Below are 17,852 nucleotides of genomic sequence, written 5' to 3' on the forward strand. Positions count from 1 at the left end.
ATTGTGTGTATATATATATGGATGGATGATAATTAAATAACGACTTATATCGATTGATAGACGTGTGGTTCAATAGAATAAAAAGGGGGTCAATAAAAAGAGTGCATTCTATCCTATCGTGTGGGTTAATACTGCAGTCATTACATCATTTCAACCAATCACAAATGCAGACCCAGGAACTCTCCGTCGGCCACCAGAGAGTTCAGAGAGCACGCGTTCTTTATTCCTTTTTTAAGACTTACAGGTTTGGTAAAAAGTTGGTTAAATGAACCGTTATGTTTGAATCCATTTATTTAAAATGGATCATTAAGCAACTGCATAAAAAGCTCAGGTCTGCACTTAAAATGTATGTTTTGAACATTTTCGTTTTGACAATTATCAATATCGATCAATATTTCTATTTTATCAATGCTGTTGCTATTATATGCTCTTTATTTTTGCTATATCATCCATATATATATATATATATATATATATATATATATATATATATATATATATATAAAAACCAGTGACGTGCCACTGGTTCCGTCGTTTTTCTCTTGATCTGCTACTCAGAGCCTGAAATATCTGAATGTTCTTGTTTTCTTTTTGTTTTTATTAAATGCATCAACAGTAGGATTGACGTCCTTTCAGCTGACAGCACCTACTTTCTTGAGTTTAGTCAAAATCAGTTAACCGTTGGGAGCGTTCACGCCTTGAAAGTGAGCAGAATTTATCTTGTCATTGTTGTAATTATCTTGTCATTTTTATTATTGGCTCCCAATCCTCTGACATCTAAGAACCTGCATCACATATTTTTTCTCTCTCATTGTTTATTGTCTTTAGGAGATGAGAAAAAGATAATTAGCAGGTTTGATTTCAGGGAAAATCCTAATTTGGTATCGCCCAGGAAGCGCCTGGTTGAGTTCAGATTAGCCGAGCCAAGCAGAGTTTTCCGTCATGTTTTATGAAACGCCTAAATGTACTTTTCTGCTGCCACAGCATTATGTAGCTAATCAGTGTTGGCTCTTGTTTTTTTAATGCACTTTCTTGCATTTTAAATGAAATGGCAGTATTTTTTAAGAAAACTACTTCAGATAAGTGTTCCAGTTTTTTTATATTATTCCAGAATCTTATGGGCTCAAAGGAATAATTTTAGCAGGGTGAATTTGTTCACTCTTCAGGATTGGATTAGATTAGGTCATGTGAAGTAGGGATTATCTTTACTTGTAAACATGATTTATTTATTTTTTCATTTTGCCTGCTTTCTCTGCTGATTTGCTATTTTTTACAGCAACGATTACTTCTTAGGTTGTATGTTTTTAAGCCAGTCCTCCATCGATCAGCCTCTTAATGCATGGTATCGACGTCTTCACCTTTTCTTTCTTTAAATTTGTGTTTAAAGATCTGTTTCTAACAGGGCTGCAGGTTTTACGGACCAGTAGCAGATAATAATCCAACAGAAAATCTAGGAATGAGAAGATCATCCCTGTGTCAGCATCGACTCTTAACCTTTATCAGATTTTTATTGAGCTCAAAACTGTGCAACAGAGTACGTGCTGTTGGTCGATGCCTTCATTGACCCAAAAAAAATAAAAATAATCGGGTGACCTTAGTTTTGATGCCTTTAATGGACAGGACAAACAGATTCCTTTTTTATTTTTAAATTCAACCCGCTGATCAGAGGAAAATTCCCAGATTCTGGGTTCCCCCCATTCAAAATCTCTCCTCAGTGTTGGCTCTACTTCCATCTGTACTTTCTGTAGTACCTTTGTGCAAACAGCAGAGGACAAACTTGCCTCATTGGCATGCACTTCATTGTGGGCGCCGAGCTGCGTTTGGACACCCACCCGCTCGTTCCTCACAGGGTGCATGTGTGCCGCAGCACGACTTGGACGCGGCGCTTTGTGCCGTCCCTTTTAGATGTCCTCTGTGAAGTCGCCCTTGTGTCTCTGGCCGCTCTTTAGCATCCGAAGCTTCCAGTTGAACATGGCCGAACCACTCAGACCTTCCTTATTCCTCTCTGCAGCCTTGTCGGGCCAGTTATCTTTGTAAGACCACTTCAAAAACGGGTAGCGGCGATGCCTTGCAGCAGGAAGGTCCTTGGTTGGATTCCCGGTCTTGTATTTTTATTTTTCTGCACGGTCTGTGCACGTGATCTCTCCGGGTACTCCGGCTTCTTCTCACAGTCCAAAAACACGACTGCTCGGTTAGTTGCTCTCTCTAAATTGCCCTTAGCTATCAGTGTGTAGCCACCAGCCTCCCCCGCGGCCCTCCAGGCACCCGGTGGGGGGAGAGTGGGTGGGGGGGTTACGATGACGGATGCACAGATTTCAAAAACCCTCCAGATCAGTTTGTGTGGCTGAGTGTTGTAGGGAGCCTTTAGCTGTCATATTCAGGGTGGCGGCGTGGAGACGTCATCTCACCTGAAAGCGTTGATACGCACCAGTTGCCGGCGCGTTGCATCACGGCCCTCTCCTCTCTGAGCTTCAGCTGCAGGCAGAAGACGGCGTCACCGTGGCCGTGTCGTAGGAACGCTTTGTGTTTCTGCTCTTCAAGAGGTCTCACTCGTTCCTCTTGCTACGTAGTCGTGTTTTTAACAGAGCGATAAATTTGCGTTAAATACCCACGGAGATCAAGCGAGGTTGCGGTCCGGGTCGCTGGTAAGGAGCGGCGTCTCATTTGCGGTGACGCGCGGCGAGCGTCAGGCGCCTCCCCTGTGATCCGCGCCGTGGATTTGGGAATAAAGTCAGGGCACGTGGTGAGGTGTATTTTTAGCAGCACGGATGGGAAAGGCTCTTGGGTGTAATATAAAGGAGGGGGAATTCTTTCAGGAAGAGTTTAATCTTTACGTTTCTTGTGATTTTTTTTTTTAGTTTCAAAGCTTCTATGGGAATAAAAGACGACACGGTGGCAGAAAGCTGCTCTCTTCCCCCTGAGGCTTTTACACATGCCTTAGGCCCTTCAGCCCGGGCCTGTCAGGAATATGTGCCATGATAACGTGACACGGATCCGTGCCGTGGATGCCTCACCGACTCCCCCCCCGCTCACACTCTTGACCCCCCGCTTCCTAAATCCACAATCCATAGTTGTTGGCTACAAAATATTTGTCTTTAAAGATAAAATCTAGATCTGAACCGTGTAAATGAAAGCTCAATTTAAGTTAAGGGGGGGGGGGGGGTGGAGCTCTCAGCTGGGAAATACAGGTACACCTCAATACAACCGTACATAATGGGAGAGGTCGTCTGTTTCCATAATTCAATAAAAAAACTGGAGACATTTGTCACGCACCGTCTGTAATCTACCAACATATCAGCGTAGGCCGCATTAGAAACACCAGATTTTATTTCTAAACAAAAACGTGAAATCATATATGCCATTTTTCACTTTTTGAATTGAACACTGCATGCTCTACCCTTTCGGATCTCTCAGGTCGTTGGTTTAAATCCCAATAACGGGCAGGCTGTTGTGGATTGTTCTCCACACACAAACACACAGAACTTGATCCCCTCAGTCCCTCCTGGTGTCGTCTCTCCAGCTGAAACGGGGCAGTGGCAGCCAGCAGCTGTCTGCGCTCTGCCTGCACGCTTTACCTCCAGAGTCATTAAACCGTCCCTCCCCTGCCCTGCCGGCGGTCTTCACGCTGGACGCCGACAGAAGCACGTTAGTGGAAGATCTCCCCGAGTCGGCGGGCGTACGCCGCCTCCATCCGCGGCTTAACCCGACAGATGACTAATGCCTCACCTAAAGCCATTTCCTCCAAGCGCCGCACGTCCAACGCCAGGCGCAGGGTCCCACCGCGCCACGGCGGAGCGCGAAAGCAGGGAAAGCCCCCGTCGGGTCGGGAACGTGAGCCGTTTCTGTGCCAGCAAGAGAAGATTTATGATCAGAATTAAAGGCTGCCAACAGGAGATTTGGATCGCGATTGATTTTACGCAATTCAATTTTAAGTTCGTTGATTTATAATATGCCCTCCACTTATCAATCTGGGGGGGTGGGGGGGCGAACAACCCTCACCGAGTTAGCCGCTGGTGAGCTAGATCGATACATTAGAGAGAAGGAGAGATTGAAAGATGATGCCGGGAAGAGTTTCTTTTTCTTTTTTGGTGAGTGTGCATGCAAGTTTGCACTAACTCCCTGCTTTCCGGGATTTGCCCGCGATACCTGGCGGCATTTACTCAGCAGCAGGAAGCTGGGGCTCCGAATCCACCGTCACCCCCCCGCCCCGCTGCTCCTTCCTGGCCTGTACTACGGATGCCTCCTCAGCTCTCCCGCCTTTGAAGCATTTCTGTAGACTCAGGAATTTCTCCCAACCTGAACGTGGCTCCCTTCGTTTGACCTTACTGCAGCTGTTTTCAGTCGATTGCCGCCGCCGCACCCCCCCCCCCCCCCCCCCCCATCCCTCCGATCTGTTCCCAGAAGGACGCCTTTTAAGTGCGCGATGGAGAGATTGCCAAGAGTTAAGATCGCTGGAAGCATATCTGGTCTCACTGATGAGATGGAGGACTAGAAAGGCTATTAGACGGCAGAAAAATGGAGCCAAAGCTTGAACAGGTGGATGGGGGCTGGTGAACACAGGCCCGCTGCCCGCCCCCCCCCCCATCTTCTTTCTCGCCTACCTTGTTGCCACACCAGTCTGACACCCCCGGCCTCTCTGTCAGGCCACTTTCTTTGTACTTCTGGTCTCCACGTTTCCTCCTCACCCCAACAGCACCACCTTGCCCCCTCTGGACATCTCCTCCTTGCGTGTTTTCACTCTCGGTTCTCCCCACTTCAACCTATTGCTCAGACCCCCCCTCCCACACCCCTCCGTAGGTTGGAGAGGGGGGGAAAAAGCCCTAAAGCTGGGGCGGCCGGGCTGGCAGGGAATGAGATTTGTTTTTCTCTCTGCTCCACCTCATATCGTCGCTTTCCTCGCTGCCCCCAGCTCTTAACTTGTTGCATGACAAGTCCGGCGCCTCGCAAGAATAAATCATCTTCCCGGACGGCCCCCCCTCCCCGCTCTCACACGGGCGCGGGGGCCGCCGCGACCAGGAAGGGCTCCCTTATAGCGGTGCCGGTTGTTTTGTTGTGATCATGGGTGCAGAACTGCCACCGCGCTCCGGTGTATATGTGTACGTGTGTATTATTAATGCCTCTGACTGTGACCTGCCCACACTCTTATCACTGTGATTTATGCTCTCCCTGTCCACACTGTGCTTTTCAGCTTTTTATTCCTTTTTTTTTTTTTTTTTTTTTTACATAGAAACCCACTTTCTGTTCATGTAGACGAGCTGCATGACTTTTTTTCCCCCCCGCTCTTCCTGTATGCCCCTGTGTTCTTTAATTGGTTGCCACATTATTTGTTGGCTTGTTTATAGGGGAAGAAGTGCAGCGCTGTTGCCGTCCGTGACACTGATTTAGAGGCTAAACAAGCTCCTAAATCATACAGAGAGGCTCTTCATTTTGCTTAAAACGTTAAATCCCCATAATAACGGATGGAGTTTATACACATTAAGTACGAGGGTCTTCAATCTCACAACGTATGCCGAGAGATCTCTAACTTTACAGCCAGCGTTTCCTCCTAAAGTCGGAGGTGCCGTCGCCTCTTGCTCAGGCGGTGCTGAGTACCAGCGGGCCTTCTGGGCTCATGCATGTTGGCCACGCGGGGTTGGAGATCGCAGGCACCGCTTCCTCCTCCTCCTCCGCCACGCACCCCATCTGTGATTGCCAGAGAAACATGTCCCAGAGGCGTATCGTTAGCACAGCATCACCACACATATGTGCCTATCCCAAAGATCTGCCTGGACCGCAGTCAGTTTGAACAGGTTACGATGGATTCATTTAGCTTCACTGCTGCTGCAGAACAAAATGTGGGCAAGAAGTTAATGTCATTAGGAGACTAGAATGAACTTGTTTTAAAGGCCCAAAAAGCAGATGTCAGTAGGATGGTGATGTTGAAGTAAGGGATAACGCCCAGGAATGAACTGATGACGTGAAGCCCATTCATTTCTGATGATGGGCGCCTCGAAGGGCGTTTATCCCGCTTATAACTTGGCAACTTGCTAAATAAATATATATTAAATCAATTATTAATACTTTACTGTCCTGTCACACACAGTTAAAATCTTACGTTTTTCACAAGAAGCGGCTGAGAGAACCATTTAATATCTCTCGTTATGATGCATTGCCAGCTAACGTTTGAGCCGGCGCAGTAATTTAGATCAACCAGGCTACATTTTTATAGGTGTCCTACTCACCTTTTAACGGACACCCTGCAGCCAATCAGAGGCGAGTATTCACCCCCACCATGGTAAAACTGCAAATAAGGCGTCTCCGTTCTGGTAATTTATTTAGGGATGTTTGTTTAATGCTGTATAATATGTTTTAGAAGGCAAAGAGGTGGGAAGGTGGTCAAGAGACTTGCAGCAATTTAGCGGACGCTCGTGACGAGCAAGTTGTTCAACGTTGTTCAAACCATGTGGTTGACATGGAGATGATGTGTATTTGGGTTTTTTCCCAGCAGCTGAATACAGTACTTATCTAGGGTCTGTGTTTGCAATGAACCCAAAGCCAAAAGACATCAATGTTACATGGTCATTGCAGCATTTGATAACATTAGCGCACCTTTTACCAGTATTGTGCAGCTCTAGGTGGTGACGGCTGAGTAGCTGACCCGTAGATCTGAAACTAGGCTTCTTCCTCTTCTTCTGGGGTCTAAATGGACCTGTTTTGATGCTTTGGAGGAATCTGCTGCTTAAACTTGGACTGTTGACTACGTTGGCAGATAAAGCCAACAAGGTTGTCCCCAGTTTGCTGCTTATTCCTGCTAAAACATTAATTAGTCAGTTGTTATTATCGAATGACGTCTTTTGACTCATTCGTTGCGTAAAAGGCATTTTTCTAAACCAGACATAAGTTCAGGTACGGTTCCTTTAAAAAGTATTACGACCCTCTACATGGACTACGCTGCAACCCAACCCAGTGTTGTGGTCTTCTGAAGCTGCGTTTAACATTTACTACCAGTAACTATTAACAAAACCCCCGAACAATCTTCATTTAGTGAGCGCTTAATAGTCCGAGTCGACCTGGCCGCGTTCATCGCCATGAGTTATTTGGTTCTGCGCGTCTTCTCTAAGCCCTGCGTGAACCGGACCAGCTGCATAAAGCGGTTCCCGGTCCAAACAAACTCTGCTTACAAAACTGTTGTTTTGTACTTTTGCTCTCGGCTTCATTTGAGTTGATGCAGAAATGTTGTGCCCGGTTGATCGGCTCCTTAAGTGGCTGATGATTTTATTGGATCCTAAATCCATGTGAGCGCCGTCCCTAGTATTTGCAAACAAATGCTGACAACGTGCGTTTTGTAATTGAAAGCTCAGAGAGCAAAGTGACTTTTATATTTGTGGGGGGGGAAAGGTCTTACTTCACCTCCAGTTCCCAGAGAATACACGCAGGAACCACGGCGTGATTGATTGCACCGTTATATGCTATGATTTTAGTGACGCATCGAGTATGCATGGAGTCTAATCTCTTTTTACCCCCCCCCATGCTGTGTGGTGTAACTAGCATCTTAACAAATGCAGGATCTTTTATTCATGGTTGCATCTGTGATTTTTGGGTTGCTTGGACATCTTCGTGTGCCGCCCGCAATCAGCAGAGCCCGACGCCGTCTTGAACAGAGCAAACCTCCGTCATCCTCTGTCTCCAGTCTGCAGTCGGCTCGCTCCAAGCGGGCCAGTTCTCTTCTCCCCCGTCAGGGTTTTGACTGATCGTCGTGTTTTAGGTCTGAATAACAAGACCGTGGACAAAAAGCTGTTTTCCCCTCCAAACCGAGGTTGGCCAGCCCTGCTCCTTTGGCAGCTCTTGCCCTGCATGTCTTGCCCCTCGGCTCCAGCACACCTTCTCGCAGCGATTGATTTGCCTCCTCGCTCTGTCATCAGCTTCAGCAGAGACTCGTTAATGACCCATTTGTTTCAATCTGGCGCGTTAAAGCAGGCGCGCAGGGCGGAGGAGGCCAACAGCGACCAGGGGGTTCTTCTGCAGGTTCAGCTTGATTTTGCTTTCCCTGGACTGCTCTCTGTTTCAGCCCCGCAGCGTGAAGAAGAAGGGACGCACTGGTCCATCAGATATTCAGTAAACGGTGTCCTTAGAAAGTATCCCTGTGTGAACTTTTGACCAACACTAAGTAGAATATAATTTTAAGTAGGTCTGCACAATTAATTGCATTTGCAATATAATCGCAATTTAAAAAACCCCGCAATTTCCAAATCGCAGAAGTCTGCCATTTTTGGCTATGTAACAATTAGTGAATCAGACGCGTTCTTTAGGTGTCAGTAATGTGTTTAAAGTGGGTTTGCCTTCACATGAAAGGGAAGAGAATTTCAGCAGTGAGATAATCTAATTTTGTTACTTGTTTTAGAGTTTACATAATCATACTGTTTACCATAAAATATAATAGCATTAAGTTCTGGTCAATAAGTTTAATACACAGACTTGCTTCTTGGTTGCACTTTATATTCAACAAGGATTGATGTCCCAATCAATTAAAAGCTTTCTTGAATAATATTCTGCTTAATAAAAACATTAAAAGTTCTTGTTTTAAATAGTCCTTGTTTACAAACATCTTTATCTAAAGGCCATTTTTGTTGTTTGTGGTTAGTGCAGAGAAAAATCTAAATGAAATCACAATTTTGGTTGAAATACATCGTCTCATTTCTGCTCCGAGTTGAGACGCAGCGGCTCTTTTAGCACCTGATCTGCACAGCGATGAAACAGATTGATTTGTTGTTTGTATATGTTTAAAAAGACATGATAAATTAAACTGGAAAAAAAAATAATCGCATTAAATTGCAATATTAAGATAAAAAAAATCTCAATTAGATTATTTTCCACAACCGTTCAGCCCTAATTTTAAGTATGAGCTAGTTTTGTAAACCATCCCCGCAGCATGGTGGTGCCACTACTATATTTCACCATGGTGATGCTGAGTTCAGGGCCTTCTCTGGATTCATCATGCTTCTAAGTTTCTATCCTCTCACACCTTCACTAAACATCTGCGTTAATATTGAGATTTAATTGCACACATGAATTAAAAGCCCGCCACATTTAATCCTTGTACCATGTTCCCTTCCTCATCAAAGCTTTGCACAACTTTGCGTCGCTCAGATTCTAGCAGACTGCTCCAAACTTTTTCTTCGTAGCGAGGCAAACTCTTCCAGCGGGTCAGAATAATGTTCCCGCAACGCTGGAAGTTGGAAGCAGAAAGTACGTAGAAAGTCAACTCGCCAAGATGGAAATGCTGAGAGAAGTTAAGAGTTGAGCCGTCGCCTGTCTGACGCGGTTAAGTGGTTTCTAATGTAGGCGTCTGAGTCGGGACGCCACCGGGAGGAGCCCCATCCGTGGCCGTTTTCACTGTCGCCTTGTGTTTGCTGCAAACGGCCGACGTGTTTGTCACGTTTGGACAGATTAAAATGCTTCTTTGGTTTAAAAAGCTGCTGCACAACCTCCCCTTATTAACATTTTATGGTAGTCTGACTGGAGTAGTCATTTGAGCTGCTTCGTAGTTCCTCATGTTTTTACTATTTTAATTTTCCAGCGGGCTGTAGGAGTATATTTCTTTCATAAACGCTGCATCTGTTTGTTTAAGGAGCTCCTAATGAAACCATTGTCATTGAAAAATGGATTACTTTAACACAGCACACAATGGGATTAGGTAATTTGTTTCATATCTGGGGTTTTCTTTCTTTCTACAGCACAGCTAACTATATTCAAAGGTCGCACGGCTCCTATCTGCATGGTCCTCCCTTCTGTTAATTAAGTAGCTTAACTTGCCCGTGCTGCAGCAGAACCCGGCGCGCCGGAGACCCGGGGAGAAACGAGTCGGCAAAAAGAAGCGTTTCCCCCCTCTGAAAAAGCAACCCGCCAACGAAAACACTCTAAATCGCCATAATCAGGACGAATCAGCCCGACAAGCCGAGACGCAGTTAAAGCCGCCGACATAAATCACTGGATAATAAAGTAAGAAATGAAACTGCGGGTCAGAAAATCAAATGAAATTTCCTTTAAGGAAGGAAAAGGCTTCGCTGACTGCCCTCCCCCCCTCTCTCTCCTTCAGTCGTTTTCCTCTTGCTCCGGTTAAATCCTCTGAGTGATGTTTGCCTTTTGTCTCCTGCCTTCTCAGGTGGTGTTGAAGATTATTAAGCACTACCAGGAAGAGGGCCAGGGCAGCGAGGTGGTGCAGGGCGTCCTGCTGGGCCTGGTGGTGGAGGACCGGCTGGAGATCACCAACTGCTTCCCGTTCCCCCAGCACACCGAGGACGACGCCGACTTTGACGAAGGTAGCTGGAGGCCAAGTGTCCCCCTTCAGAGATGGATGTGAACTCCGGCTCCACGGGTGGTGGAGTGGGGTGGGGGGCTTCTGCCGATGCAGGAGATCATCATATTTGAATGTTTCAGTGATGTTTTCACCACTTCCTCGTCACATCCATTACAGATAACCGCGCCTTTTGTCATTCAAATTGCGCCGCGCGGCCGTCACAAACTGCAAATTGGGCCGATTAGGTTTTTAATTAGCTGCCGAGCTCTCGGGTCGACGTAGCAGCTGGCAGCGGGGGACGTTCATCGGAGACGTGGGGAAATGTGTTTTTTTTATTTTTGGCCCGCAAAAACTCGAGTTTGTTTTATCTGATCACGCTGAGTGACGGCGGGGTCAAAGCGTTTATCGTCTTTGGATCTCGTCACCGTTGGCTCGCGGAACGGGGAGCGACTCGGGACGCGTCTGTAATCCAACGCTGACGTTTAGCCATAAGCTGCTTAGAAAATATGCCACATTGCTGAATATTGATGGGTTTTATTTATTATGTATTTATTTGTTTTACTGAGTGCCTTGAAAAAGTCTTCACACCCTTTGGTCTTTGAGGAAGGAAGGTCAGGGTACGTGAGTCAATACTGGAGCTTAGAAATAGTGGAAAGAGAGTATGTGTCTCAAGTCTTCGCACGTATTATCCTCTGCATTTCGGTCTGGACTTTGACTAGGCCGTTGTAACTCATGGATATTCTTCGATTAAAGCAGGGTTGTCAGTCTCCAGCCCTGCGGGGCGTGGTGTTCAGCTTCTCTGGATGTGGCGTGTTAGCTCAGGGAAACATCAGCAGCCGGCAGCACAGCGGCTCTCCAGACCCGACTTCGGTCCCCTCTGATCATCTGACCTCTGCTTCTCCGCCGCCGTGCTGCCGGAAGGTGAATCTCAGCCCCAACAACTCGTCTCTCACCCAGCTAAGCGCATCAGAAGCCGCTGCCACGCTGGTCCGGGGGACAGGACGGAGGCGAACAGCTGCGGGGGAAAGGTGGACGGGGGAGACGAGCTTCACAGGCCTCCACTGCTAATGAGCAGCCGGCAGAAAGCGAGCGAGGACGCACGTTCAGCGGCGGTAGCTAAAGGTCGTTAGTGTGAGGAACGCCGGCCCAGTGCGTCTTTCTGCAGGAGACTTGTCGGGATGCTGACTTTTGACGGGCCGGCTTTTCCATCCGCTAACGAGGGCTTCGGTGACGAGCGCCTCGCTGCGAATCCCGGCAGATCGGCAGAGTCAGGACAGAACTCCTCCCCACAGGGATGCCGGCCCATCCGCACAAGGTGACAGGCTGCCGGGTTATCTGACACCAAATTCCAAACGCGTCTCTGCTTGTTGCCAGCTTCTGCCCTCCTACACGAGAACACGGCGTCCAGCATCAGATCCCGCCGCGCCGTTCTTCCAAAAGATGATTCCTCCCTCCTCCCTGCGATGTTCAGCCACTAAATCAAAGCCAGAGGCTCCCGACAGGAGCGAGACCGTTGATCAGCCGCTTCGCAGAAAATTGGTTTTATGTCTGTACATAAGGTCATTTTGTTCCTGTGCTGCAGTCTGAATTATCCGCCCCCGCAAACAGCTGACCAGCCGGGCCAGTCAACTGTCTGTGTCCTGTGCGCCGCAGCAGCTAATTGTTCGTTTTTCATCTGCGCTCACGTTGGAGTGGGCTGCCTCGACCCTCTGCAGACCCGCAGCACACGCCGCAGCTAAAGTGTTTTGCTGGAGCCGGGATCTGGCTCCGAATCGTCACCAATGTAATAATGGACGTGTAGGAGGACTTTATGATGCAGGAGCCCAACTATCAGTCGGATCGATCATCATCTAAAAACGTCAGTCACATCTGGGTCCGTCTGCAGCCAGTCGTTTCAACGTCAAACAGAGCCGGGCCTCCGCAAGCAGATCTAGTTCTCGACCTCCAGAGATGCTGATGTGATTTGGTTTTTGTGTGTTCAGGGTCGTTTGCCTCTGGAAGTGATTTTTGTTTTTGTTTTTGTTAGGTGAGCAGTATGTTGAACATTTTTGCAGAAACTTACAGATGCCAGACGTTCAACTGCAAACTCGAGCGTTTCAGAAAGCGAGGAGAGCGAAGGACCCCGTGTAGGTGGCAGGGAGCCGCTGATGGCTTCAGCAGTAAATGAATAGAAATTAGAGCCGCGCCCAGCCAGGTCTTTTCTCAGATCATGTCCCTGTTTCAAATATCTGCTGTGCCGTTTTTTTTTTTTTGTCTGTCCTGGTGTTTTAAATGAATACAAAATAAAAAAAACAACAGACACAAACTCTGTCACGATGGTTTTCAGGTTAAAAAACAGCTGCTGTTGTCAACACTTTTGCTTTATTGCATTTTAATGTTGGTAAAGTTGTCTTAAACCCTTAGTTTGGTTCCCTTGAATTTCTTAAAGCTGCTTTACCAACAAAGTTTTCCAACTTTAAAAGTTATCTGACTTTTTTTTTTTTTAGGTTGCTGCAGGTTGGCAATAATTTAAAGGTACATAGTCACGTTATCTGCTTATACCAAAAAGACCAAAATCCAGTTGGTCATGATAAAATAAGGTTATATACTTCAAGTGTCCATCCAGACAATGCATTGATGGTCCTTTTTGAGCCTAAAAAAATAACCACCTCATGGTTACGATGAGCAGATGTAAATAGATGTGGCGCCATCTACTGGCAGTACAGCAGACCTATCAGAAAGCCAGGTGGCGACTAATAAAGCACGTGTAAATAATGCCGTACCGACTCTGATCCTCTGCAATGCCTCGCGGTAAAGTGGCAGCTCAGCGTGATCAAAGACCAACCGTTGTTAATTAAATAAACCGATCTACAGCAACTCTGAGAGCCTCATATCAAAACGTCACAGAGAAATGAATTTCCTGTTGAGAAACAGAAACAGGGACACAGCATCAAGGTAAGAGCCAACCAGTCAATCAATCCATCTATTTATAATCTTTGGAACTAAGAAGCATTGATATTACTATTATCCCAGTTTCAATCAGGACGTTTCCTCACATCAGTCAATTCTGTGGTCACAGCTGAGCTGTCGGCAGCTTTAGCGTCCGCTTCAGTGAACACCAACGTTCAGGCTGTATTCCCAGCGCTATTCCAGGCTTTTCGCTTCTGGGATCATATTGTTTATTTATTTTTTGTTGTTTTTTTTTATACTGGATCTTGGACCATTCTTCATTGTTTCCGTAACTTTGCTGGGAGACGCTAATAGCCGTTAGCTGCTTCCTAGTTTATCCCCTGCAACACACGTGCAGCGTCGTACTTCAATTGTTGTTATAAATAAACACAAAGGACTTTATTTACGAACAAATTGAGCAAAAACAAAGCCCAAAACACCAAAATGATAACTAATGCACCAGTTGATAAGCTTTCAGAAAAACTTTGCATGCAACCAGAGTGAGTTACTGAATAAATGTAAGAAAAAAAATCAAATAACGCGGCTATGCACCTTTTAAAGAACTGTAACAGGAAAACAAATGAATTTCTGCCTTTATTTAAATTGTTGCAAAAATCCGTACCAAGTAGCAGAGAGTCGTTCCCCTCATCTCTTAGATTCGCTGCAGAATTTCCTGATGGTGTTTCACAGAGACGTGTTTTTGCTGTGACCCTAAATCACACCGCAGTATCGATGCTTGCATTATCCCGTATGGCAAAGAACTCCTCAGATGCAAGGTTTGGATGGATATTGTATATAAAGGGATCAAATTGTTGATGCCAATAATGGTTTAGGCCTCCTGGATTGACTTTCACTGCTTCAGACGTCCAAACTGGTTGTATATTTCTACTGCTCGAGATGCTAAAGCCCGCAGAGACTCATGATTGAAACAGAAAGGTATCAGGAAGATGTGGTGTGTTTGCAATATTCAGCCGATGTATTGCAATCCCATGTTTTCCTGAAATTGTGCAGCCCTGTTGTTTTTGTATTAAGCATTTCGGCTCAGAAGGCTGGTGCTCCCATGATGCAAATCTATGTTCCCAGACAGGCTTAAGTAACGTAAATCCATAGCAGTAAACCCAGCATATCGTTTTTTTGGCTTTCTTGTTCTGTCAAACCCATGAAAACGGGGTTAACCGGTCTTTCCAAAAGGTCCAAATGTTTCAGAACACAGTTGTCTCCGGGTCTGCGGCTCATCATTCCCCGCTGTGAGCTGTTAGTCGGCCATGTTTGCTGGGGGTGGGGGGGACACGCGTACGTTCACGAGTCGAGCCCATAATATTTCCAGGAAACCAGTCACCTACCATTTTTTTCACTCTGGAGCTGCACCATGTATGGCATCTCAGTTGTCATAGCAATATCAACATATTTGCTGGTGTTTGTCCTGCTATCACACCAGGCCCAGGTCTCTCCATCCTGTTGGTTCCAGGACGAGTTTTTGCTCCTCGCATTGTGTTGAATCGTGACTCCATTTTAATCGCGATCCTGTCTAGAGGGCCAGAGGTGAACAATCCCTGCTCCCCTGCCTGTGATGAGCGCCTGCCGTGATGCTCCTCCATTAGAGAGAGCAGAAATAAACCGATCCAGTGCGAGATGCTGCCACGGGAAAATACGCCTTTTTAGAGCCCTGTTATAGTGATAAAGGGTCTTTTTTTTATAAAGCTTTCTGCCTTTTTTCTGTTGAGTCCCTGAAAGGATGGATTTGTTATGTTCCAGGCTGCAGAATATGTGGTCTGATATAAGACCTCCTCAGCCGTCCCAGGGGAAGCGCCGTGCCTCTCTGGTGGGTCCTCCTCTGCTGGTCGTGTGAAGTGTCGGCAGTTTGTCAGCCGCAGCCTCCTTACGGCTCAGCATCTTAACCCGCTCTGCCAGCCGGGGGGTTTCAGGGGGGGGGAGCGCTTTAAAAAGGGCCGCGCTACAAGACTCCCACCTGAACCTGGGAAGATGCGCGATATCTTTCTCCCGCAGCAGCTCTGTCTGGACTAACTCTGACGCTCAGCGCTAAATCATCAAAACCTCCAGCTAAAACTGTGGATGCAGAACGTCTGGGCCGAGCAGCTGACTCCTGCCCGCCCCCAGGGCCCCCGCACCCCCCCCCTGCGCGCCTCTCTGCCCCGCGTCTTCCTGCGTTTGTCAGGATCAGGTTGTTGCGTGTAAAGCCGAATCGTCTCCCTCTGACTCACCGTAGCTTCAGGCTGTACAGATAAAAAAAAAACGACTCCTGCTATCCATCTCCAAAGGAACAATGGTTTGGATTGACAGCCTTGTGGCGGTGTGATTTTTATTTCTTTCCTTTTTTATTTTTTTTTTATTGTATTCGCCGCCTGCGAGACAGCGCGGCTCCGTGTGCATCTCCTAATTGTGCTATGCCACCCGCTCATCAACAGGTGCCAGTGTGGAGCCGCGCTCGCAGGGCCCCCCCCGTCAGCGGCTGCAAGTGTGGCCGAAATGAGCGAAAAGCAGGCGGCAGACGAGTAACAACGCACGTAGAACGAGGAGTGGGGGTGGGGGGGCAAAACAATGAAGGAAAAGGAGAAGAAAGAACCTTGGCTGGACACCAGTCCTCCTGTCTGTGGCGCCCTTGCTCCCTCTGTCCTTCCGTCATTGACTGGATGTACGGAGCGGGACGAGTGGGGCTGCAGCCGGCGACGGCAGTCCCCAGAGCAGCAGAGGCGCATGAGGAGCATGTTAATAAAAAGACGCGGCCGTCGTCGTCTTTTGTTGCGTTATCAGCGACAATGGATGACAAAGAATCGGGTGTCCTGGTACAGAGAGATTATTAAGGGATGTTGGCATGAATGAAGCCGTGGATGGTACTCGTTTTAATTCTCCGCTCCCCGAGACGCGCGCATTAAAACAACCTCTTCTCCTCTTGTGCTTTTGTAAATCCAATAGAAATGTTGTCTTTATCATTTGGAAATGGAGTTTTCTTTTTTTAAATAGAATGCTGGGAATTTGTTACAAGCCATTCAGCGTCTGAAGTGATGCTTATACTACACTTAAATTGGATATCGGCTCTCTGTTTTGTGCGTGTTGCTCTTTCAGCTCGTTGACAGTTTTCTTTAGATTAAATGGTCCAGCACTTGGCGTTTTGATGCCTGCTGAGGACATTTGTCTTTCATTGTGGCATCTTTTTCTCGTCGTGCCGTTGGTGTATATGTTTTTATGTGTTTAACGCCAGCCGGCGAGGGGAAAAACCTTTTGGGTTTTCCACATGGATTTCAAGCTGCTGAGAAGCGAAGTGGCTAAAAGTTAACCGGTGAGAAGGAGATGCTCGGCTCTGATAGGTGGACGCCAGAACCAGTAGATCCACCGAAAGCTAAATTTGAACACCTGGTCAGTTTAGTTGACTTACAGATTTGTCTACAGTCGATCCAAAGAATCACACCAATCACAGCTTTGCTATGCTTTAGTCGTGATTGGACATTTTTTGTCTAAATCAGTTTAATAATACGTCTGTGCTAGTGAATATTAAAGATGGCAGCATGTTTGCATGTTGCTAAGCACAAGTCACATTTCTGCAAATCCGTTCCTAACATCGGCAAGAGGTCATTTGTCCTCATCATGGCTTTCACTGTTCAAAGGGACTAAGTTTACCAACGGCAGCACTAATGAGGCGTGACTCTACGCATAATTATCAGATGCTCTTCCACGAGTGAGCTATTGACAGCCCAGAATAAATTTAGCTTACTGTAAGGCTTACTTTGTCTCTGTAATCAGCTAAAGATTGATTTTCACATAAAACCGATTTACTCAGGAGGGTTGATGTGCAACCAGCTGTTGTTAAAATAACAAGGTAAGATATTTCTCTCTTTTGTGCTCTGCCTGCTTTTGGAGCCATATTCGTTATTCATGTTTATTTATTTCTCCCATCGCCACATATAGACTGATGAGCAACAGGGATGGCCGTCGTCTGGCGCTTCAAGATTCGATTCCATTACGATTACCTGAGAGTGAAGCTTGCTAGATGTGGTTACGAACATAGCTCACCACCGTCGGGGTGTGAATGGCTGACTGACTATAGAGTAAAGCACTTTGTGGTCGTCGGACTAGTTAAAGTACAAGTAGAAGCCATTTACCATTTTAATCTGTCATTCTTCAGCTGCTTTCTATTGGAGCTCATTTCTATTTGCACCGATGTGACTTTTATTCACTGATCTGAACGGTAGTCTCTGTCTTTGTCTCGGCCTGAGAACGTGGACCCTTACGTTTCCAAAACTCGGCCAACATTTCCGACTAAAGCGCGTCCCGTAACAGACAGAAGCAGGAAGATGGGATGCTTAAAACTGTAACCCCGCTGTCAAACATTTAGCCTTCCTGTTATCTCCTGGAGTCTCGGTCCACCGTTTGTCCTCCGACGTTGACAAAGCCCTCCCTGACACTGATGATGGCTAACTTTGTGTCTTCTTCCCTCGGTGAAGGATGTTGCTGTTTACTGGCCCTGATAGACACGGTGCGTTGACTGGTCAGAAAAGGGTGGGATTTTTGAGTTAATTCAAGAGATCTGGGCCAGAATTCCAGGCAACGGCGCCGTTTTGTTGTGTAACGTCAAAGTTCTCCAATGACGGTAAAGACTTTAAACTTGAACATTAGTCCTGTGTGAAGGTGG

The 17,852-nt window shown here is 46.7% G+C and overlaps 1 protein-coding gene across 1 annotated transcript in view; it reads left to right on the forward strand.

The window, feature by feature from the left end:
• The window catches only part of LOC105927741 (eukaryotic translation initiation factor 3 subunit H), an 80,936-nt gene that overhangs the window by 1,207 nt on the left and 61,877 nt on the right, over window positions 1–17,852 (forward strand). Inside the window, exon 2 of the mRNA XM_012864658.3 lies at window positions 10,142–10,298. Coding sequence (XP_012720112.2) covers window positions 10,142–10,298 — 157 coding nt within the window. The remainder of the gene's footprint in view (window positions 1–10,141; window positions 10,299–17,852) is intronic.

This window comes from Fundulus heteroclitus, chromosome 3, assembly GCF_011125445.2.
Source record: "Fundulus heteroclitus isolate FHET01 chromosome 3, MU-UCD_Fhet_4.1, whole genome shotgun sequence".
NCBI lineage: Eukaryota > Metazoa > Chordata > Actinopteri > Cyprinodontiformes > Fundulidae > Fundulus > Fundulus heteroclitus.